We start from the raw sequence: 23642 nt of genomic DNA, 5'->3' as shown, positions 1-23642 counted from the left end.
TAAATATTGTATTAGGCTGTTCTCTGCAGATGAGAGATTATAGAATGACAAAGGGTACTTTGTGATCTTCCTCTTTGACTGTGCACAGCTTCGTGACAGCATGACAAGCTTTTTCTCAAGAGCAGTTGTTATAGTCTCAGCTGCACTTGTCAAGACTGATCTGTCTGACCTCAGTCTAAGAGAGAATTGGGAAATATATAATGGGAAAGGCACATGTGAAGGGTGCTTGCTTCGGACGAACCAGCTCTTCCTTTCCTCTGATCATGTTTATAGACTGTGTAAAACATGGAGGTAGTATCTGTGACGTCACCTTAGTTGGGCCAAAATGAAGATCAAATGTGGGGGCTCCTGCCGTCGCCATCTTGGCAATGACGAAACCGGCAAATGGGCAAAGAGGTAACTTAGAGCATGGACGGAGCTGAGGCGGGCCGAATGAAGCCTGGATGCTAAACCAAAAAACCCCACTATAGCTTGAAGCTACCAAGCTAGCTAAGGCTAAACACCCACTATAGCTTGAAGCTACCAAACTAGCTAAGGCTAAAAAGCTAGGCTATACTGTATGTAGCAGACCCCAGCCGGACAATGGTGAAGTGTACTGATGTTTCCAGAGGCCTTCATTTATTTTTTTCTGATTTAGCTAATCTCCCGAAAACACCGTAAGAGCTACAGAATAGATAACATAAATGAGCTCTTACAAGTTTAAACATTCCTTAAATTACGTTTCAATATACATGGGAGCATTAATTAAACATTTTCTCTCATAACGTTATATACTTTTCAAAAGCACATGTAAAAAACGGAATCTAGCATTAGCTTAAAATTACAGTCATTTAGCTATCCCTGCTAAGCTAACATTAGCATCTAGTTGAAACAGAAATACATCAAACACACAATAAACACACAATAACTTGTTCCTGTTCCAGCTAGGTGATTAACCGTTAATTAATAAACTGTTATTGCAGAGGAATACTTTAAAACACTTTTATTTTTGTCTGCACCTTCAATTATCTTTACTTATCCAAATCCGAAATCAAGCTACTATACTCTGACGAGAGTTGGATCTGCTTCCGGTTTCACCAGAAGGACTTCAAAATAAAGGACCCAAAACATAAAAATGGCACTTACAAAATAAAAGCTAGCAGGAAGTGATTAACTTAGGTAACAAAGACAAAGGTAAGTAGAAGATATTCACCTTACACGACCAGAACCTCTTAAGAGTCTTTTACACTGTATGCTAACATATTATTAAAATAATGTTAGAATTTCACTCAACAAAAAGAACTGGAGCGTGTGACTTTTCATTCAATAAATCAATTTATTTGCCACATGAAAAGTACGAGGTAACGTGACAGCTCCAGTGAAATGTGATCCAGTCAGCTCCTTCAACTTGTGCAATAACGGTATCCGGCATAAAGCACACGCCTCCTCCTTTTTTCTTGAGTCATCTGTTCTGTCAGATCGGTATGTAGAAGAAGAGTCACGGTTTAATGGCGCTATTCCAGGATTTAGGCCCGTTTCACAGACATTACAGATCTTGATATCCCCCAAGTAACCTATAAAAGAAGGAAGGGTCATTATGTGATCCTGACAGAATTCTAATTTTGTATTGATGTCAGTTATAGTGAAGTTGATGTGGCAGGCATGCCAAGCCCCACTATAAACATTATAGCCGTATTGTTTTACTTTTGACTGAAAAATGAATGCATCAAATAAAAAAAAAATGTGATGTTGACTGATGTTTTTTTTTTTTTTAATATGCGTGTTTGTTAACCTTGTTACTGGTCTCTGGTTCCGCGACACAATGACCCTTCCTTCTTATAGCTTCTTTGATATCCTGTAGAAAACTGATGCAGGCTCAGAGGCCATCCAGCGGTACCACATGGCCCAGTAGGATGCCCCGGCATAGAATCAACGGCACAGGAAGCCTTATTATTTCTCCTATATTTGCATGGAAAATTCTCCAAAAAGCACCACAAACAGGGCTAAACGGGCAGGGTCAGTGACTCGCATTAGCCGAGGTGACGCCTAACAGACAGCTAGCACCTGTGACTGCACCCACCTGTCACTCAAAGGGCCTCAGTCTGTATTGATGCATAATTCTGAGTCTATAATACAAAAGTACAATTGTGTGTAACGGAGTTTGAAAACATGTTTATTGATGCTGTAAAGTTGGGTGTTTAAACATGGGGGTCTATCGTGATTTACTCGCAGGTGGCAGTTTTTGGCAAATCAGTAATATATTACTTTATTAGAAATTGTTCAGCCTCGCAGGTTGCCGCTTGGTCATATCATGAACCTGCAACAAGTCTGTACAATGAGTCCTCATCTGATCTTTGCATAATGACAACTGTGCTGTGAAAACACCTCCCGAAGCATTGATGCCTGTTCTTGTGACTGCAAAATTCTAAATGCACAGTTCATAAAAAAAATAACATATTCATCCCATACTGTTTATGATCCATCAACCTTGCTCAGAGAAGAGTTAATGCTGCATAAAGGGCGAGCACGAGGAGAGAGAAAGGGTGGGGAACATGGTCGACTTTCTCCCCAGCTTTCCATCAATCATATAATAGTAGGCCATTAGGCGAGGCGGCAAGCCACAACCAAAAGCTGTCAGCTTCCATAAATGCTATCAACACAACTCATGCAAGATAAACAACAAAGAGAGAGGCAACGGAGAAGACAGAGCAAAGACAGCTAGACAGGGTCTTGATGGCTAAGCTGGATGGAAAGTGGTCATCTAGAGATAAAGCCTCTATGAATGTGTATGCCACTGTGATGTAACATGAAGATCATGTTCCTTATCTCAAGGGTTCCTTTTGACTGACTTTCAAGTTTGGCGTGTATGTCAATAAACAGATGGCTCTTGTCTGTGGATGCATCCTGGCTGACAGAAACCATGCAGTCCAGCTGCAGGTTGTGGGTTTACTTAGACAGACAGAACTGCTGTTTAGGTTGAAACCACCTCACTGTTTGAGTTGAACTCACTGAAACAAGGAACCGCAGCATTTTAAATCTCGAGGTATGGCTCTTTAGCTAACCTAAATCATTTACAGGCCTATGGCAAGTCTTTATTAGCTTCCTAATGTATCACCTCAAGTGCTCATTTGAAACATCAAAATGAACTTTCATGAATGAAAACACACTGTGAAAGGGTTAAAGTTCAAAGACTCAAACATGGAATACTCCACATACTGAATGGAATACGTGGAGTACATGGAATACTTTGGCAATCCCTGCTTTATTGTCTATTTTATTCTAAATGGGATCATAATTTAGAAAACGAACGTCAATAAGACTAGAACGATTGATACCGTGACCTCATGTTTATAATGTTTACTGAGGTAATAAATCAAGAGCAAAGTAAGGTCAATATCTCACAGGCTTCACACTTCTTTTTGTAACCAAGGGAGTCGCCCAACTTGCTGGCCATTGGAAAAATTGCAAGTTTAAGGAATTTCCAGGTTGGCTTTATTGTTCAGAAAAGGAGGTTGCAGCCTGCCAAACCCCCAGGACAGCTCCGTCCAGCTTCAATCTCAGCAAAGGTTTAATTAGCCAATTAAAACGACAACGTTTGCGGGGGTATGTAGGGTCTAGATAGAAAAATCAGAGATGTAAATAGTACAATCAATGATGGCTGGATTCCATTTAGCTGCTTCAGTTTTGGTATTGTGCATGCTGGATCCAGGTGGCAATGTTAAAGTGAAGTCAATGCGGAAATGTCTTAAAACGTATCTGTCCATCAGGGGGCGACTCCTCCGGTTGCAAAAAGAAGTCTGATTGTATAGAAGTCTATGCGCAAACATGAGTTTATGTTCTCAATCTCTAGTTTCCAGTCTTCTCCAATACAGCATGATGTTCATTTAGTAAATTATGGTCCCATTTAGAGTAATATAGACCATAAAGCGGAGCAGGTTTTAGGGCGGGCTTACTGTGATTGACAGGTCGCTGCTGCTGCTGCCAGAGCCGTACACAGTGTCTCTGCGTCACTCCTCCGCATTCCAAATACGGTAACTTTTATTCACTGGTTGCAAAAAGTCAAGATGGCACAGCCATAATCCAAGATGGCGGCTTCATAATGGCAGTCCGCAAACCAATGGGTGACGTCACCAGGACTACGTTCACTTCTTATATACAGTCTATGGCTGGATCACTGCCACACTACCACAGCTTACTGGGGCCCTTCAATAGAACTGAGACATCATTAACCTTATTAGTAACACCTGTGCTTTTCCTAATACAGCAGAGTCATAGCCTCAGCTTTGAAAAAGACCTGTGTTCACTTTTAGGCCAAACATTATCAAACCAAACAGGATTCAAAATGTCTTGACTAGTCTTGTCTTAATCCTCGGGCTTCATAGAGCAAATGAATGTAACGCCATTCTAAAGCAAAAAGTAAAAGTAGTAATTTTGGCATTTAAGTACAATTCATATGCTGATAGTCAGTGCCACGGATAATAGTTGCTGCACTAGAAAGAAAAAAAAAGATAATAGAGCTGAAGTTAACACATGGCTCAAAACCAAACTAATGATGCCCTCTCACCAGCACAGTCCTGGGTATTATCAAAAACCTTGAGTGCATTTTTTCCAGAGAGTGCGTGGTTAACATCTCAGTCCACCATAATAACTCTATTCACTTCCAGTCATGTTTAAAAGGAAAGGATAAAGACTGAGTAATTCACCCTCATGAATGAAGCAGCCGTCTGGGTTATTGTTGGAATGCTACCAAGCCAATAACATGCTCCCCAACAGTCGTAAACCAGAATACAACTACTGTGAGAGGAGGTACGTTCACGGTCACAAGTCCATAATGCTCTCCGAGTGAAGAACCTCTCCCCTAATCACTTTTTTTTTTTTTTTCTTCAGAACCCTCCTTTTAGCGAGTGCTTGCTTTATCTCATTCATTACACAATCCATTCACAATTCATTTCATTCATCTGCCTGTTAGCTCGTCAGGATAATGTAAAGCTACACTCTCAGTCTCTCTCCTGCCCCGCTGGGCATTCTGCCTCTTACTTGCACATATGGATGCAGAAGGGAGAGTACGAGAGAGAAAATATCAAAATTAATTACGTTCAAAAATAACCAAACTCAAACCAAGCATGCAGCTATTATGACCTGAGGGAAGCTACATATTATGTTTAGACCCATCAGGCTTCAGCTGTGAGAAAAGCCTCTCCGCCCGTGCATTATTTCTGTCTCTAGAGCCAGTGTGACTCTAATGTTGTAAAAAAAGTGAAAACTCCAAACTGCCCATGTAGGAAATAAGGTAATGCTCAGTGACTTACCCATAAAGTCATTGCTTTTCACCTTTTCCCTTGCCCCTGTTTATTGTAGCCTTTTTTTTTTTTTTTTTACTTAAGTCTGATAATACTGCACACACATGATATCATGGAGTTTTGATAGCAAATTACAGAATTGATCGGGAGCTCAGCGGGCAATTATCAGTATAAGACCCACGCTGCACAGCATATCAATGAGCCCAGCCAAAGAAAGGCAAAGAAATCCTGTTCCTGCGACACCTTGCTGATGCTCTATACTGAGAAGCTGTTTTAATGTCAGTACCCGGGACATTTCTAGATCACCATTGTATTAGATTTCCCCCACTGATCAGAGGAAACAGATTTCTGACCATTCACAAAGGCATGATAAAAACCTGCAGTATAACGGATCATTTCCTCTCCTATATCTCACCCCCCCCTCTCTCTCTCTCTCTCTCTCTCTCTCTCTCTCTCTCTTTCTGTCTCTCTCTCTCCCCCCCTGCTATTGTCTTTAGCTCTCCCATGGTACTCTCTCCCAGGTACGACAGACCGAAAACCAATGTTGAAGCAGACATAACCGCCGACATTATTGCCGTGCCGGTCCCTCCAACGAGGAGACGACAACAATGAGGCTATTCAGTAACCTTGCTGGGAAGTTGGTAGCCGCTGCTTGTTGATAGGCAACTCTCTCTTTCTCTTTCCCTTGCCGCCTGTCGACTTGGAAAAGGCAATTAATATTCCATTGCCTAGTAGAGGCTTTCGTTTTAGGCTGATCACGTGGCGCATGCTGGCTGCCACCTTCCCATTCTTAGAAGTCCGATAATTACCTATTTAGATGTTGCTGAGGAGATTTGTGTGTGTGTGTGTGTGTGTGTGTGTGTGTGTGTGTGTGTGTGTGTGTGCGTGTGTGTGCGTGTGTGTGTGTTCCTGCCTGCGCGTGTGTTGGCCTGCTGCCACTGCTTGTGAAAAGAAGCACCATGAAGTGGATCTGTCACTATGAGTTAGAGACTAAGGATGGCTAGCCACCAAGGGAGAAAAAAAAAAAAAAGCACAAGACACTTAACTGAACCATCAAAGCCTCAGAAACAGATTGCGTATATTAATGCTCTGCAAAAAGACTCACACTCTGACACTGTTTTTTTTTTTTTCTAATGTCATGGTGGCTGTTTTTGAGGTTCTCCATACAGCATCCCACAAATTTCATTAGTGTCTTGGTAATAACGGGGGATTTAATCGTAAGCTGTCATATTCCTGCGGTTAATGGGCTCCACGTGGAAGCTGCTGAGGTGAAGGGCTTTCTGAAAGGTCATCTGACTCACCACTGCTGCTTACCCCCTTCAGCTCTACCTACCCACACCTCTTAAATCTCAATCATGGATGGGAAGCGTGGCCATTCATTAGCTCGGTATCCAGCGGCTGTCTCTTTCATCTCACCCCTAAAATGCCCAACACCACGCAACTGCCGCCCGTTTTTTTTCTCCGGTCCTCCTTCCCCTTGCTGAGCAGAAACACTTTCCGTGGATCCATGGAAGTAAAAGGGTCAAACTGCTGGGAAACTGCAATTGAACCCCTCCAGCTCACACAAACACTCACTCCGACCTCCCCCTTCTCTCCCCCGCTGCCTCCATATCACCCTCCTCCATGTTGAAACCATCACGATCTTTCAACGTCTCCCGGCTCTCCTCCTGTCTCTGTTTTTTTTTTTTTTCCTTCTCTATTTCTTTCTCCTCTTCTGCCAATCAGTGGAGCGTTTCTCTCAGAGCTACTTGTGGCAGGAAAGAGTGACAGCGAGCTGGATTGTGTGAGCATGCTTGTGTGTGGGGGCATGCGCATATAGGCAACAAAGCCTTGCACTAAGCTGAGGGCGGCTCCAAGGCCCCCCCCCCCCCCCCCCCCCCCCCTCCTGAGGCAGAGCTGAGATTGAGTTCATTATTCAGTAGCAGTGGGTTCCAGCTGTGGGAGGAGAGAGATGGCGAGCTGCTCTGTCTGTGTTGTGGCTCCTCCAACCCTGCCGTCCACTGGGAATCAGCGTAAAATATTGCAAAGGAGACTTTTACTGTCGCACACAATGGACCGATAGCATTTGGGCGTTTTTTTTTTTGCCTAATAATGAAGGCTGGCTCTTTGTTTACTGCGGGGAGGTTTTGTTTTTGGAGCATTAGATCGCACTATGTTTGCATTTCATTTGTCCTTTTTGGCGGTAATTGCATCGGTTCAATGTAGTATAGAGAATTTAGTGCCCCCAACGTGAATATGATGTACACAAGCAGCAGCACTTAACCAGAATCCTTATGTATCCCTAGATGGCAGTAGTAAGTCAGTGCACTGCCGCCACAGAGAAGAGTGTGCCTTTGAACGTTTTTGTGAGCATGTGTCTGCTTGTTTGTTTTCCCTTGAGGTTGATAAAGTGTGTTGGTATAATTTCAAAAATAAATTTAAAAAGCAAGTAATGATAGAAGAAAAGAGATATAGTCATTTCAAAACATTCTTGGTGCCATGCTGTTCCTCACTTACAGGACCAGGGCTTCTCCTTCACTCATGAATAAATAGAGATTGCGGAAGCTTTTTTTTTTTTTTCCAGTTTTCACACAAAGGCAATTAACTTGAAATTGGTTTGTTGAAATTGCTCGTCAAACAGCTTAGTACAAGCGCAGGAGATGGCATCATAGCTACTCTGTATTCGTGTGAATTAAATGCACAGTGTTCATTTCCTCTCAAATGTGCATGCAATTGCATCGAGGAACCAGCATTGTCAACTCTTGCACGACGACATATGTTTGTTTACACCGACACTGCCGCTGACGACTTCAGTGGGATACAAACGAGTAACATCTAGCCCAAAAAACGAAACAAACGGCCATATTTAGTACAAAAAACACGCCGCTGTTTTAGTTACGGCCAACCGATGTGTGAGTGAAGACTCATGAATCAGTTTGATGGCAATACAACCGGCTGAATCACACACACACGCCAAACAGCTCTACCCTCACATTATCCTGACAGGGTGCAACAAAGGTGCAGTTTACGTTCGCCTTTTTAAAAAAAATAAAAAATAAATAAAATGCAAGTCATTTTCAGCATGATGAGAGTGCAGTGATTCATGCAGCAAATGGCCTGTCATCCCACCGCTTGATTAACAAGCTCAGAGACCCTGGGGGACGCTAGAGGATCCACATCACTCCGCGGCCCTGACGGAGCAGCACTCACCCTCCGCAACAAGACGGAACCAACCTCCATTCAGAGCATTTCCTACTAATTACTGTCAAAAGAAACAAAACACATGTCAGACAAGATTTGCCGGCCGATCCTTGCTTATTCCTCACTTTATAACATTGCTTTTGATTTCCGAGGGGAATCTTTAAGTAACGCAGCCAGGAAGAATGATGAGTCTTACAGTAAAAAGCGGAGGCAAAAGACCACAGTGCAAAGCTATCAGCCTGATAATGAGCCTGCGACTATGACAGGGTCAAACAGGTTCAATAGCTGCTGCTCATTTTTTATTTTATTTTATTTTTTTCAAATAGGAGGACGCCGTCATCATCGGAAGCAGGAGTAGCTAAGCGCTGCCGAACGCCGATCGCTGGCATGGTGATCACTCATGTTAGTCCGTGAGAGGACCTCCAAGGGCACGGTGCTAGAAAATGACCCACAGAGCGTCACTCCACACAGATGTATGACCCCGGGCTCACGAGGGGTGTTCATTGTATAAGAGTGTGTACTCATGACAGGTGGACAGGCCCCATCCAGTCCTGTATGTCAGGACCTGTACTGCAAGTGAGTGACACGCAATGCATGAGTGGCTATTAGCCTGCCCTCGATGCCGTTCAGTGGTACGACTGCCGCTAGCTCTTGATTCCCTCTGACACATCTGCACTGAAGCCAAACCCACTGGACCACATTGAGCATTACCCCTATTGACAGGTGCATGCCTCCTTTGTGCATGGCAACACTCACCAAAAAGGGAGTTAAATGCGAGCTGATGTGATTGTGTATTGGTGGATGACTTTTGTTAAAATGAAGGTGAAAGGTGAAAAGAAGAGGCAGATAAGTACACCACTTCCATAGATAACACAGCTCTAGTGACTCATTCAGAACATAAGTAGAACACTTCATAATGGCCTGAAATAAGTTGACGCGGTACAATCAAAGTGTGGTCACTGTGATTGCAGAGGTAAAATTCAGTCTGCTCTCAGCATTCAAGAAAAAAAAAATATAAAAGAAATCTTCATGAACTTATTCTTTTTTTTTTTTTTTTTTTTTTGCAAAAGCAGAAAACAGAAAAATCCTGGCAGCAAGAAATAGCAGAGATGTGATATGTCCTTGAAAACACGGACTACCTCATTCTTTGTGACAACTCAATAATAAAACACGACAGATCGTTCCGCATGAAAGTTAGGCGTGTTGCCATCTCATCTGAGATACATTTCTTTGTCACCGTAAACAATGTTTCGCTTAATGAATTTATGACGGTGTGACAGGACATGGCTGCTTATTTTTGAGTAGCACTAATAGCGTGGTTCGTCAGCGGGTAATGAATATGCATTTTTCTACAGTAATGTAGCGTTTAGTTTCTACATGCCATTAGGTCAAGATAGTTATCAACAGGAACGATCCTGAGTGACTTCATTTGTCTTCAACTATTTGTAAAAGATCTATTTCTCATCGCTAAAAGCACAACAGGAAATGTAGAAAGTTAATGAAGATAACAACCTTCTAACCGTGGGCAGCCTGCTGTATGGGCAGTCTTCACAGGCTGCACATTTCCTTACCTTTTACTTCGGATACACTCGAGCAGTTCAGGAGACAGCACAGAGATTAGATGTGCTACAATTCATTGGTGCAAACACTGATGTTGAAAACAACACTGACCCATGGACCATACAGGTCATATTTTTGCAGACATAATTTCTGACAGATAGGAAAACCCTGAACCTCCTCTAACCAAAAACACACTGCATGCGTTCTGAAGCTCTTACAATGATTCAAATACTTGAAAAGCAGATTTCCCGTGTTGCCTCATGCCTGCCAGCGTGGTCCCTAACAATGATCAAGACCTTCAGAACAGCTCAGCGGACCTTGAGGAGAGATTGTTTGGTCAACTTCCGTTTCCTTGGCCATGAATTCATGTGGAAACTCATGTGGAAACTCGAGACTTGTTAGAAATGGCTCATTGCAGTTGGAAGTCATGAATACCTTAAGCTGGTATAATAAACACTACAGGGAGCACAACACCACCAGTGGTCAAAAGCTCTTATGAAATAGCTTATAGGTGAGTAAGCTGACTTTTAGATTGAAGTAAATGTCAATGATTTGTTACTATTACTGTTTCTATTTGCATGAAACATCCAATACAGTTGGCTGAAGTACTGTTGGCTAAGGCACCGGGGGCCAGCTAGACCTGCTGGGGGTCTAGCCGGCAGCATTGGGTCTAACCTCTGTAACAACAGCAACAGAAAGTTTGCTGATCCGGCGAGGAGTCAAGGTGGTTTGGAATCAGACAGCAGCGCTGGGGTTTGGAGTTGCTGCTGCTAACCACTAACTGAAAGTCTGTCTCCGGAACTGCTGCCCACTCTCCTGCCGGCAAAGTGCAATTATTCAAATGAAACTATACAAATTCAAATGATGTTGTGCCATTCATTTGTTCATTCAAGTTGAGCAATTCAAATTCAAATCATTTTCTAGTGACAAATATTTCTGCTGATGAACAGCTTACTAACCTTAACATCAAGCCTTAGTCTCACTAAAATACCATCTAGTCCAACAGACCCAAAATAGATTTGACCTTCTTAAAAGATTCAATTATTCAATACTTTGGACTGTCAAAAACTCTTAATTCAACTCTGCGATCATTTTCGTGCGTGTGTATTGGAGACGGCTTCTTTCAGCCAGAGTTGGTGACTTTCGACTTTTCCTTTTGTAAGACTCTGGTGAGTCATTTTCACTTAAACCTATATCACAAATGTTCTCTTTGATATTTCTCAACATGTGTGAGCATTAGCAATTACGTACTCATACATTTTCATCATTAACCTGTCACTAGCTCAACATGTCTCTGTTGAATTTCACTGCAACGGTACACCAACGAGACGTTTATCTCAGTAGCCCACATGTTTTTTCTTGCTGAGCTTCTGTTGTTTCCCCCTGTCAAAAAATAACCACCTTACAAAGGTAGCAGCAACACAAAAAGCCTGTTTTTGCTGAGTTTTCATGGCAGCGCAAGGCCAAGGACTACATGAACTGCTGGTGCATTACAGGCCAAAGCACTGTTGACCACAGCATCTCACATGGTCTTAAATTATTGTCATGTAGTAATGTGTTCCTGCTTTTGTTTCAGATCAATGCTAAATGATACCAGATTGCAAATGTTCTCTGTGTGGTCTAGTGGGTGACGGTTTGGGGTGTCCTTGACTGTTAACCGGTCCCACAGCTCAGCATAGTTATATTTTTTAACACTTTCTTAAAATATATATAGGGTACAAGCTAGTTCTGTAGGATAGAAGTATCCAGACTACTGAACTCAGTGCTGAGAGCCGAGACTACTCATGTCTCATCCTTCATTCTCTGACTTTTCCTTCTTTTATGAGGACCCCCTCCTCCGAACCACCTCAGACTGACACCCACTGCACTGACTGCACAGCTAACCAATAGGATATGATGAATTTCAGACGAGCTGCGCCACCTTGACGGCATTTAATCATTGAGAAAAGAAAGGAAACGTACTCATTCCTTATCCTCCTACACTCCCACCCCGCCTTCCCTCTGTGTCCCTGAGCCTCTGACTCCAATTTCCCTGCCGTCTCCGGTGCGTCTGTTCGCTGCTTAGAGCGGCAGTGTGCATGTGTCGCGGAGCGGAGGGAGCGCTGCACTGTTCTGCGCACCGGTTCCGCTGGACATCACCGAGTAACGGCGCTCGACAACCCGGGTGGTGGTGGAGGGGGAGACTGGACCCGGACCGGGAGCAGGAGCAGGACCGGGAGCATCACCGTGGCTCTTTATATAGCCCGCTCTCCGAAAACATGTCCGAGTTTTTTCTACTCGTCTTTCTAGCCCTGTTCTCGGGATTATTTCCGTGCGCCGAGCCCTCGGCAGTGTCGGGCGAGGAGAGAGGTAAGAAAGAACCGGGCCGTCGGGGATGCGCAGTCCGATGAAACTTGGCCACACGGGCCGTCTTAGTGCGGTCTGGTTTTGTTACGGGCGCCAAATGTTGTGCAGCTGCTGGATATAAAATTGTGTTTCAAAGCCACAATTCATGAATGATAAAGAGTTGATCATCTGAAATTGCTAGTTCTTCTTTTTTTCTTTTTTTTTTTTTTGCCTAGTGTTGGCTGCTGCACTGGAAGTCTGCATTTCCTATTGTCATCCAGGATGTTAAAATGTTGTACTGTAATGCGTGTCAGCTGATAAACCACAAATAACGCGTTATCACCTGTTATTGTAACGGATTGAACTTGCCCTGCACATTCAGCAGAGCTTTCGCATTTCCGCGTCTTCAGGAACCTTCTTGAGGTTGAATAGATTCGGACTGCAGGCGCGTGGCAGCGGTACATCCTCCGGTGCAGCAGGTGAAAATACCCCCGTGCCAAAGTGTGTTTTGTCTCTCCCCGAGCCGTAGCTTGTATCTCTGCCGATCATCACGACATCGGATGGATGGAGACGCAGTTGATGGGACTAGTGCTGCACGCTCAACTCTAGATATGCAGCGCATATCACTGTGCTGTAGTGATGTGGGAAACTCATTTTTGAGCAACACATTGACTGTGTTGAATTTGAATTGTGTCACGATATCACTGTGACAGAATGGCTGTCATTCAAAATGACAGAAACATGCTGAGGGCTTGTCTCACAGGGTTACCATAATGAGCAGTCTTCCTCTTGGTGTCAAATGGGATGCATGGACCAACTCACGTCACCTATTACGCTGTTTTATTTGCAGAACAGGGTTCAAGCACATCTTCGGTTTGTGTAATCTATTTATTTTATTTGTTTATTTATTTTGCAGGGACAATGCACACCAATCTACATCCTCCACATTCACAGAAGGCTGCTGGTTGAAAGTATCAGGAAGTTTTATAACCGTGTGGATCCACGAAAGATGAAAAAGTACTTAATTATGATGGTTTCGTGCTTAAATAGTCTTATCATTATGCTTATACTTTCACTTATTTTGCATTGGCTTTTCATTTTTCACCGGGTTGCCATTCGAGTTTAGACATGCTGAATTATGGGCACTGGTCATACTGTGCCCACTGTATAGTGTCGGAACAATAGCAGTTACATGAAGCAATAATAAAACAAACCATAGCGAAACATAGTTTAGCCATTGATTGCTGGCCTCGAGGCCACAGTTCCCTCACTTCTTCGTTCTCCAGCATAGCAATGACCTGCTTGGCTGTTTGTCAGACCACCGCAAATGTCACCAAATGTCTCCCCCCCCCCCCCCCACCAACACAGCGTGGAAAACAGGGACTTGGAGTCTGCCTGGCAATCACAGTAGGCAAGAAAAACCCTGTTTACCTCTCTCTGTGCATGAAATGAAAAGCTGGATTTGTCTCCTGAAGTCCCTGAACGACGCCTTTGCTCTGAGAGGGGGGGGGGGGGGAGAAAACACCCACCTGAATTTTTTAAAGATTGTTGAAGTTTGTGTTTGTCAGCACTGCAGCACTGAGCTTTATTAATGTAGCTTGACTCAAAGTAAAGACTTGCGTGTCAATTGGATTGTCTCCTCTGGGCTGGTATGAGGATATCTAGACTGAGAACAGTTAAGCTGAGATATATTCAGACACACAGACGCAGATAACTGAGTATATGGCCGGGACCTGCATCTTTGTCTGTAAGCTCTTGCCGTCCTGCTCCCCTGTATTTGCATCGAGAATAAATGAAAGCTCTCGTAGCTGTGTCTAAATGGACACTAATGATAATAGCATTTCTTATTTCTTCCAACACCAAAGCTGGTTGTTAGCCTAATTAGTCCAAAATTAATTTGCTTTGTGGTAGCAGCGTTGTTACATTGAATGCCAAGTAGTGAGCCCGTGGTTTTCTCTGTGTGAATTTGAGGCCTTTTCTGGCAATATCTCTTCAAAATTCCTCCAGTGTGTCCCACTCCTAATCACTTGTGTCCATCTAACATTGAGCAGGCTGACCTGGCCAGGCCGGCATGGCAGCACGCCGCTGATCTAATACAAAGACAGGCTTGAGAAGTTAACGCACAACTGGCTGTTTATTGTATATATATATTCATAAAAATAAAAAAACGAAATACCTTTGATCTAAGTGACCTCAGCGCCAGATAAGCATCACCTAGCTCAAACGGCTCAAGGTTGTTTGAAATGTATACCCCGTTTAAAAGATGATAGTGGAAGACACAGATTGGTCCCTTCACTTATGTAAGGAAGGCCGCCTTTGGAAGCTAAGTAAGTGAGATAGTGAGATAGTATCACACACGTGTGTGTGTGTGTGTGTGCGCAAAGGCCAGCACACAATCTAGATGATGGAGAGGTGTCTATATGCAGTATGTTAATAAAGTCTCCAAGTTTAAACCCCTTATTTTAGCTTCTTTCACATTTTCAAAAATAGTCACCACTTGTTTAGGATAGTATTTTTAAATTCATATTTTGACGTAAGAGAGTACATTTTGGCAACATGTAAGATATGGACTTCATCAAAGCGGCATTTAAGGATCGTAGCATATGTAGCACGAAGGATAATGTGCTTTATTATAATCTATCCGAGAAGTGTAGATCTTAATGTGCTCTGCTTTTTTGTTCATTGTGTTACCTTGATGATCTTGAATATTATTTTCCTTTTCTGTAGTATTGTCCTGTTATTTGACAGCTGACCATGTTAGATTGTTGGGTGGTCAACACCTTTAAAGATAGTCAGGCACAGGCCTGTGCTGTACGGTAGTAACACACCTGCCTACCTCCTTGACATGTTGATAGTGTCTTTGGTTCTGGTTCAACACTGTGTGGGTCTGCGTTGGAGCAGAAATGGTGCTCTGCTTGTATTGTTGTGTGTTTGTGGTTCTGACTTGCTGGCAGCTTTGCTCTTGAGTACTTTGTTGGTGACCCTGACTACAAAGGTTGCGTGGTACACTACACCATGAGCTGATGTAATGGATTTGATTCATCATCATCCACAGACTGCAGACTTTACGTTAACAAGCGAGATACCGTTAGGATTGCAAGACTTCAGTTCAGCAAAGCGAGTGTCTGCGCTGTACTGGGTTTCCTTTACAACAAAGACAAAGTTGATCTCCCTATTGTCATCGTATAATTCACACTGTGTAGAGCAGGATGCTTTAGTCTGTGCTGCTTCGATTTTGATCATTCTTTTTTTTTTTTTTTTTTAAATATGTCTCTTGTGAGTCCTCTAACCTTATGGAAGAGCATCACTGTACCGCTTAAAGTCAGCCAGATAGTTGGGGGAAAAAAAAGCCTCAGGATGAACTTTTGGCTGCAGCCTTCTTCTTCTGTGGTGTGTACAACGTTTTAGCACTGACGACTACGCCATAGCTAGAAGATGGAGTCTTGATTCCATCAACAGATCCTCGCTTTCATGCCTTGACAGCTGTCATTTATATTTTCAAATTCTTATTTAAAAAGGAAAGCTACATGGTATAAGCTTGATATTTTTATGTACCACACTATATGGTCAAAATTAAATAATTGATCTAATATGTAATCTTATTTTAAACACCCCCCAAAAAAAAGATCCACTAGATGACAGGAGGGTACTTCACAACCACAACTTGAGTTTCCACGAGTTTACGAGGTACACCTGAATGCAACACGATGTCCCTGTCGGCGCCCACATGCTTTACCGTACAAAGCTATGTAGACGCACAATCAATTTTAAGTGCGGTCTCTAAATCTTCTGCAGCCCACAAACTGTAGTTTTCTGTCAAGTTGTTTACATACCTCCTGGGTGAAGGTAAATGTTGCCTCACTTATGACTGACAGGAGGATTGTTTCTCCGTCATCTCTGGGTCCGGCAGTGGCAATTGTGTCTCGAAAAGTGCAGCTGCAGGCTACCGGTAAGCTGTTGTCTTAGAAGGAGGTGGGTTTTTTTTCCCCTCATAGACGCACACAAGTAGAAGAAAAAGTACTGTGAGAATCACCGATCCTGCATTTTACTTCAAATTCAAGAGCACATTTCTACAGATTTTTGATTCCAGAATCAAAATTGTGACACCCCTATTCAGTCCTTACTGTTTAAGAGTTAAAACCTGTCCTAACTCCACTGACTCACTGTGTATTCAAAGCCAGAGTGTTGGTGTTAGCAAGGGGCACCATGCCACGATCCGGGGATTTGGGCATTAATAATCTCTGACATCTGCACAATGACTATCTATAACTCTGCTTCCTTAGTGCTGCTGAGTTAAATAAATGTTCACTCTACTTAATGTCACCATTGTATCCATACTCATTTAATAGATAGCTTGGAAGCAGGAAATTGGTCACTAAATTGCAGTGGGACATGATAGATTGCAACCAAATGGAGATTATGTAAATCACTTGTCTTTGGCAACACTAAACCAAAAAATGCATACTGTTCTTGACGATCCTGAGGCCTTTCTGTGACATTCAGCCTACACTGAGTGGGTGTTATATAAGGATCAGGATATCGTCTTTATAAGACGGTTGACCTTCAAAGGTTGGACTGATTTCTGTTTTCATAGCTGTTTCATGTCTTTTTTTCTGGAAAGTATTAACACAAAATGAGCCCGCCAGCTGCAGGGCCTCCATTTGCAGCTCGATTTTCTGTCCGCATCCTGTTCTGAAAGTGTCCACCTCAACAATAGGTGCTCCTCGGGACGGAAGGTGGCTCGTAGTCACCCGGCTATGCTGTCTTCACCCAGTGATTGGAGAAACCGCATGTAGATTCCAGTCAAAGCCGGTTTGGAAAGAGTAAACAGAGTGAACCCTGAGGAGGGAAGGTTCGGTCTGAGAGGGAGGTGATGTCAACACGGCGGAGGAAAACTTGTGGAGTGGGCACTGAATGGTGTTGTTGGCATTCACGTCCCGTTTTCTGCACTTCAAGTGCTTGTTATTGACTATTGCTCTACAAGTTTGTCTTGTCTGGAAAACCAGACGAGTTGTCAGAGCAGCCTGTCAGCTGGTAACATGTTGAAAAGGTCAGCTTCAGTTTGTACATGAGCAGACTAAGCGCTTTCATCAAACCTCAATGTTTAGTTTTCTTTCCCAAGAAGTACTTCAAACATCATACTAGTCATCCCTGGTGATCTGAGGTTTCTGTGAGCCAAGTGCTGAGGCAGCATTTCGGCAAGAATGCATTCAGTCTTTTACGCGCTGTGAAAAGACATTAGAACGGCCGATGCATCTATGTGGTGATGTCAGCTAAGTGTTGCTGTCACTGAGCTCTTACATCTATCTCAGGGCAGAGGTGAAGCATGGCCTCAAGCTACAGGAGGGAGCAGTGACCGGCCCCCACCCGTTTCATTATGGTATGCAGTGTGGCGGTGGAGCTGGGCTGTCTCCTGTAGAACAAAGTTATTGACTGGAGCCATTCGATTTTGATAGTGTCACCTTTTTAATATCACCTCTCACAGTTCTAATGGGTTACAATTGAATTCGTAATGCATTGGCTCGGGCTGTGAAAGCCATCGGCTGTAAATTGACTCGTGGCATTGATTACCAATAGCAGGATGAGTTACATTTTTGACCCACGTGATTGATTTGTGTTGATGTTCCGGCCAGACCTAATTATGTGGGTGGCATGGGGTTTCGTATTATATTTTTTTTTCCAAAATGTTACATAATTTAAAATGCTAAAAGTAATGAATCAATAAGTCTTTTCTTCAGAGTAGCCCCATCTTGCAGGAGTTGAATCCAATAGCAAAGCTCAGCTGTATACTGAAATGGCTGCATGATAAAAAAAAAAAAGTGTAGATAAATTATTAATGGAGGAAAGCATAACTGTTTTATTACTAAATATGCTAATGAAAATGGGGCTCATAAGGGCAGTGGCGGGATAAACCGCTCCCTTCACAAGTCGAGATGAGTATGAGGTTATTAGTGGGAGATGGATAAGATATAATGCATCATAAAATGAAATGTAAGGGTGATGTTATGTGCCTGATGAATGGGAGAAGAAAAACAAAAAATGATGCACAAGCAAGACCATCTGCTCAAACACAAATTCAAACTATGAAACAGTCTTTCACCGTGTCATTTCTATGGCGTAGAGGTGAGTGTCACCATGGACCGCCTGGAGAGTAAAGGTTAGTTAGTATGCAACTGGGTGTGAAAAGTAAGGCCTGAATTGAGCATATTCTAGGGAGGGAGGGGGGGGGGTGAAAGGGTGAGCCGCTAGCTGGATGGAGGCAGCACCCCGAAGAGATGGCCCTCGCATAATGGCGTGTGCTCTGCATGCATCGATGTCCGATGCGGCAGCAGTGGATCCTTGTAGATTGCTGCTCCCACCTTGTTCCTCCATTCTGTCTCGACTGGCCTCGAGGAACTGCAACTGTAGCCTTTGATTTGTTCATTTAACTTTTGACCAGTTGGCTAACATACGCACTGTTGGTGTACACTTCAAAAGTTCACCTAAATACTGCGGTGACGGGAGCTTTTCCCTGCAGAGGCTGCGTTGCCATGGGAAGAAGTCGTGTGGAGCACTGTTCAAATATATAAAGAGAGGGAGCAGGAGCATTAACCTCACCTTCTTTTTTCTTTTTTTTTAACTGGCTATTCTTCACTGATGTCGGTCGTCTATCCTTTGATTGATAAGCAGACTGGTTGGCTTGCAGTAAGCTGACCTCAGTCATTTTGTTGGAGGTGCTTTTCCATTCTTCTGCACTTTATTGAAGTCTCCAGAAAGAAAGAAATATGCCACAGAACGTGTTATATTAGTGTTACGAGCTGTCAAAGTTAACACGATGAAACATACCGTTGATTAAAAGAGAGTTAAGGGGCTCTCCTTTTCCAAGAGGTGGTGAAAAAAAGTAGCCATCTCTTGTAGGAGCAGCTCAGCCTGCATGGAGAGTTTGCTCATTGTTGTTTGATGAAGCTGTTATATTTCTTGGCACACTCACATCCAAATATTAAATTGGCAATATGGAGATCCCCTGGTTAATGTATGAGGTTGTATGCACTGAGCCTATGGCCCAGCCCCAACAACAGGCATCTTGCTGATTAATACTTTAAGATTTGATTCATCACTTTGTGCGGGGAGAACATTTCCTTCGAGTGTCCATACAAGACGCAGCAGAATTTAATTTAGGTGAATAGTCTGGAGATGGATGCTCTGCTGTGTTGCAGCCCTACTTTGTGATTAAAGTTTCTGGCGTATAGATTTTAAAATGGTGAACGCTGGGACACACCTGACATCGTCGGCTGACCAGATCCAACGAGAGGCGGATGCTCCGACAAACTGGCCACTGCAGGCAGACCATGACCAATCTGCAGGTCAGAAGTGCCGGTGTCGGGCCCCGAGTGGCAACGGTGGTGGCCAGAGGACCAGAGGACCAGAGTGAGGGCTGCTGAGGCCTGGCTGGGGATTCTCTCTCTCCCAGCTGCCACCTGGCACAGACCGAAGGCTCAGAGCTCCATCATGCAGACTTGGCCCAGAAAACCAGAACAGGGGAGGGATTCATCCATCCCCCAACAAGCCTCGTTCAGCAGACAAACCTAAGGCCAGTTGGTGATGCTGCGCTGTGTCCTTCTTAAAAGAAAAATTGGCACACTTGAGTAATTAAGAAATATTGAGGCATCAAGGTGTTTCATTTTAATGTACTAATCCATAAATTTCCTGTGTGGATTCCAACATAAAAAAAATACTTATCCGGTAGCCGTTAGCTACAGACATGGAAGATATTTTCTCTTTTTCAGTCACTCTCACAAGCCATTGCCTTTTAAAGACCTGTAAAATATTTCAGCCATTACCCTGGAGATTAATACAGAGAACGTAATGATCTTTAGTAAAGATGCAGGGCAGTGTATGGTGTGCAGTGTTTACAAGAGGCATAGATCATTAAAGGTTTGTTGGTTAGGCTTGCCAAAGGCAAACCTTCTCTCACACAAACAGTATATATTGTAGAGTAGACCATGAACACACATGAAAACACATACACAAGCTAGGCTTTTCTAAAACGGAATGTGTGTGTGTGTGTGTGTGTGTGTGTGTGTGTGCCCTGTGTGTGTCATGGCTGGCTTCCCTGGCAGAGCTCACCGTAGCCAAGTCCAGTTAGATGGAGGATAGAAAGTGAAATCATTGGCATCATTTTCACGCCTGTGTGCAAAGCAACGAGTGGCTACATCAAATGTGCAGCCAGTTTATTGTCAACTGCTCTGGGGTGCTCTAAGAATATCTACCGGTCTGATTCTTTCAATTTCAAGTTGGAAGAGCAACAGCAAAAGTCTATGTCCAAGCCTGACGGTGCACTAAAAGAGTTTTTTTTGGGCCTAAAATATTTGTGAGATTGCCACTAAGGATGAATAATTTAATGCGCTTTCATGGCATAGTGCATGAATTGAAAATCAAAGATGAATCCGCACCGCTGCCCCTACTTACACCTGCATGCGGCAGACACACAATTCACTCTCAACAGCTGTGATACGGTTGGCCCACGAGGATTGAGTTCAGCCTTGTGGCAGCACTATCACTGAGTTACTTTGTGTTAAAATTAGATTGCCAAATACATCATCACCAGCTGTCATCAATCCGATTCAGAATTGTTCCCCAACATGCTTCCGAGCCGCTATTGATCTCCGCTCCCCACCACCGTCTCTCCTCTCTCCCCCCACCCCCCGCCTCTCGCACTGTGTTGGATTGGGAGTCCTATTAACTGCGTTCCCATCAATCACAGTTCACCCATGTTTGTTTGTAGTCTTTGATACGATTAGTGCAGCGCTCCAGCACTCATGCTACGTGGGTTTCTCCTGTTCCGTTTCTCTCGTCGGCTGATTTGAAATGCGTGCAGTTGCTCCCCTCTTGCTTCAGTGATTTGCCTCACTGCTCCGTAGCAGAGACCGCAGATTAAGCACTTGGGCCTCGAACATGTCTGCTGTCACAGGTATCTCTCACTGCTCGGTGCCTGATAAGGGCCACTTGTTCCTGAAACAGCCCTTCCCAAGAAGAAAACATCAGAGGAATAAAAAAATACAACCTCTTGACTTAGTGAGATTGCATATGTTTCTCTTAGGGAGTACATTCTTATGATTGCTTTTGTGGTCTTGGCCAAGTCAACAATTGAAGAATAGTGGCCACATCTTTTTTTTTTGTTGGAGAATGATTGGATGTTCTTGCTTATTTTTCCTTTTACATTTCTTACTCTTTCCATTAAATGCTGATTACGCCATCTTTTACATGCATACACTATGATTACTCATATTTCTAAGGCAAGATAACTATTTTGCTTCCATAACATGTCTTCTGCAATGTTAGTGGAAAGAAATATACACACAAAATACAAGTGTTCATTTGAATTCTTTGTCTATTTGCATTTCACCAGACAACAGTAATCAACTAGGGAAGTTACATGGTGATATATATACAGTGTATATATATATATATATATATACATACATATACACATTACCCTATTCTCCTGTAGCGTCTGGCAAAATGTATTGAATTTTACCTTTAAATGCCACTTTCTCAAAATGTATGAGCCAGAAATCTCCACTATCGTAGCACTTTCCAGTTTCATCTTATCTATATTCTGAAGTTTTTTTTACAGAGGGGTTTGCTCATATATCATTGATAGCTTGATTTATTTTTTTACAAAGTAAGCTACAAAAATCAGCTACAAAATGGAAACATTTAAGGTAGACTTCTATGGGGGAGTAGGTTTCAGCAGTGCCCATCTCCAGAACAAAAAATCCACCTGCTAAGTGACAAGCAGAGCTACGTAAAGAGCTCTGCTGCCCAGGAATATCCAAGCAAGCAGAAAGGCAGCAGAAACACTCTCCTCTGCAGTGCCTCCATTCAGGAACTATCTGATGCTGGTCTTGACACCGGAGAGATTATGGACGTAAGTGGCCTCCTCTCTCCAGAGCAATCGGCAACCAAAACTCAAGAGACCGGAGGAAGAGGAGCAACATCCTCTGCCACGCGAAACAACACACCTCCACCTAATGAAAAATGCAAGCCTAGTACAGGCAATGACATCCATATAATGCTAGCCTGCGATGAAGAAACACATGCTAGACGCTGGTGTTCTTGCAACCACCTCGGTACGTGTTAAATTCTGCTCTGGAAATATATGCAAATGAGCAAATATTTACTCGGATTATGCCTCATTTGCATATTTATACATGACATTTCAGAAAACTTGTAATACAAAAAAATAATTTCCTTAGGGTGTCTCCCCTTGAAGACATCATTCATTCCTATTTAATGCCAATTGAACACTTTTCTATGAGACTTCTAATTCTAATGTCGTTTCCTGAACATTCGGACATGACGCCTCTATGTGTTTATGAAAGGTATTAAGTTCATGGATAGTTAAAGCATTATAGCATTTGTTTGAAGATATTAAACTAGACCAGAGCTTTAAAAACGTTTACATATTTAATGCGTATCCTAGCTGCATATAGGAAGTCATGAATCAATAAATTACTATTCCAGAAATGTTTTTTATGAATCACAAATATTCCTCGTGAAGTATTTACTTATTATTTACCACTAGATCTGTGGCAAATTAAGAGTCATGCTCTCTGCCGTGAAAACTGACTCCATCACCACATGATGCCATTACTACCTGTGGTGCTTACTGCTTGGATTGTATATTAAGCTTTACATAATAACAATAAAGCACAGGTAACAGAAAGTTCAATAATCATTTTTGCATTACTGCTTTTTAATGGAATTGTATCAATAATCTGCCGATTTGATCCCCTCGTTTCTATAGCAGCATGCGCTAAGCGGAAGGCAGGGAAACATATGGAGATGTTAGCGGTCTGTCACAGCCTAACACACACTCTCATTCGCACTCTCATTCACACCTAAGGGCAATTTTGGACCTCCACTTCACCAGATTTGCATATACCGGGTCTTGGCAGGAAACCCGAACCACTTGAAAATATGAAAAGCATTCAAAGTTAACACAAAGGAGACTAGAGCCTTTCATTCTGCGAGATGACAGTGCCAGCCACTTAGCCCCGTAGCTCGCATTGAGAAATCAGTGTGAAATATTTTGAGTGCATTGACCTGAGTAAAGTCAGCGCTTGTGTAACAAATGTCTGCAGCCGTCTGTGTGTGTGTTTGTGTGCGTCACGCAGGCGCGCTCGAGTGGGCAGACGTGTGCGCGGAGACCGTATGTTTGCGGTGCGCAGCAGTAATTAGGTGTAAATGAAACTTCATGCGGTAGGAGGTGGCCAATCAATGGTAGAGAATGATCAAGTAAAGGTCAAACCGGGA

At 43.1% G+C, this 23642-nt stretch overlaps 1 protein-coding gene across 1 annotated transcript in view; it reads left to right on the top strand.

The window, feature by feature from the left end:
- The first annotated feature begins 12102 nt into the window (after window positions 1-12102).
- lrp1bb (low density lipoprotein receptor-related protein 1Bb) overlaps window positions 12103-23642 on the top strand; it is a 232969-nt gene continuing 221429 nt past the window's right edge. The window contains exon 1 of the mRNA XM_068701483.1: window positions 12103-12368. Coding sequence (XP_068557584.1) covers window positions 12278-12368 — 91 coding nt within the window. The 5' untranslated portion in view covers window positions 12103-12277. The remainder of the gene's footprint in view (window positions 12369-23642) is intronic.

This window comes from Cebidichthys violaceus, unplaced genomic scaffold (assembly GCF_023349555.1).
Source record: "Cebidichthys violaceus isolate CVI_PGR_0920_01 unplaced genomic scaffold, fCebVio1.0.p SCAF_11, whole genome shotgun sequence".
NCBI classification, from domain to species: domain Eukaryota; kingdom Metazoa; phylum Chordata; class Actinopteri; order Perciformes; family Stichaeidae; genus Cebidichthys; species Cebidichthys violaceus.
The sequence above is the reverse complement of the archived record's forward strand: the minus strand, read 5'-3'. Positions and strand labels throughout refer to the sequence as shown.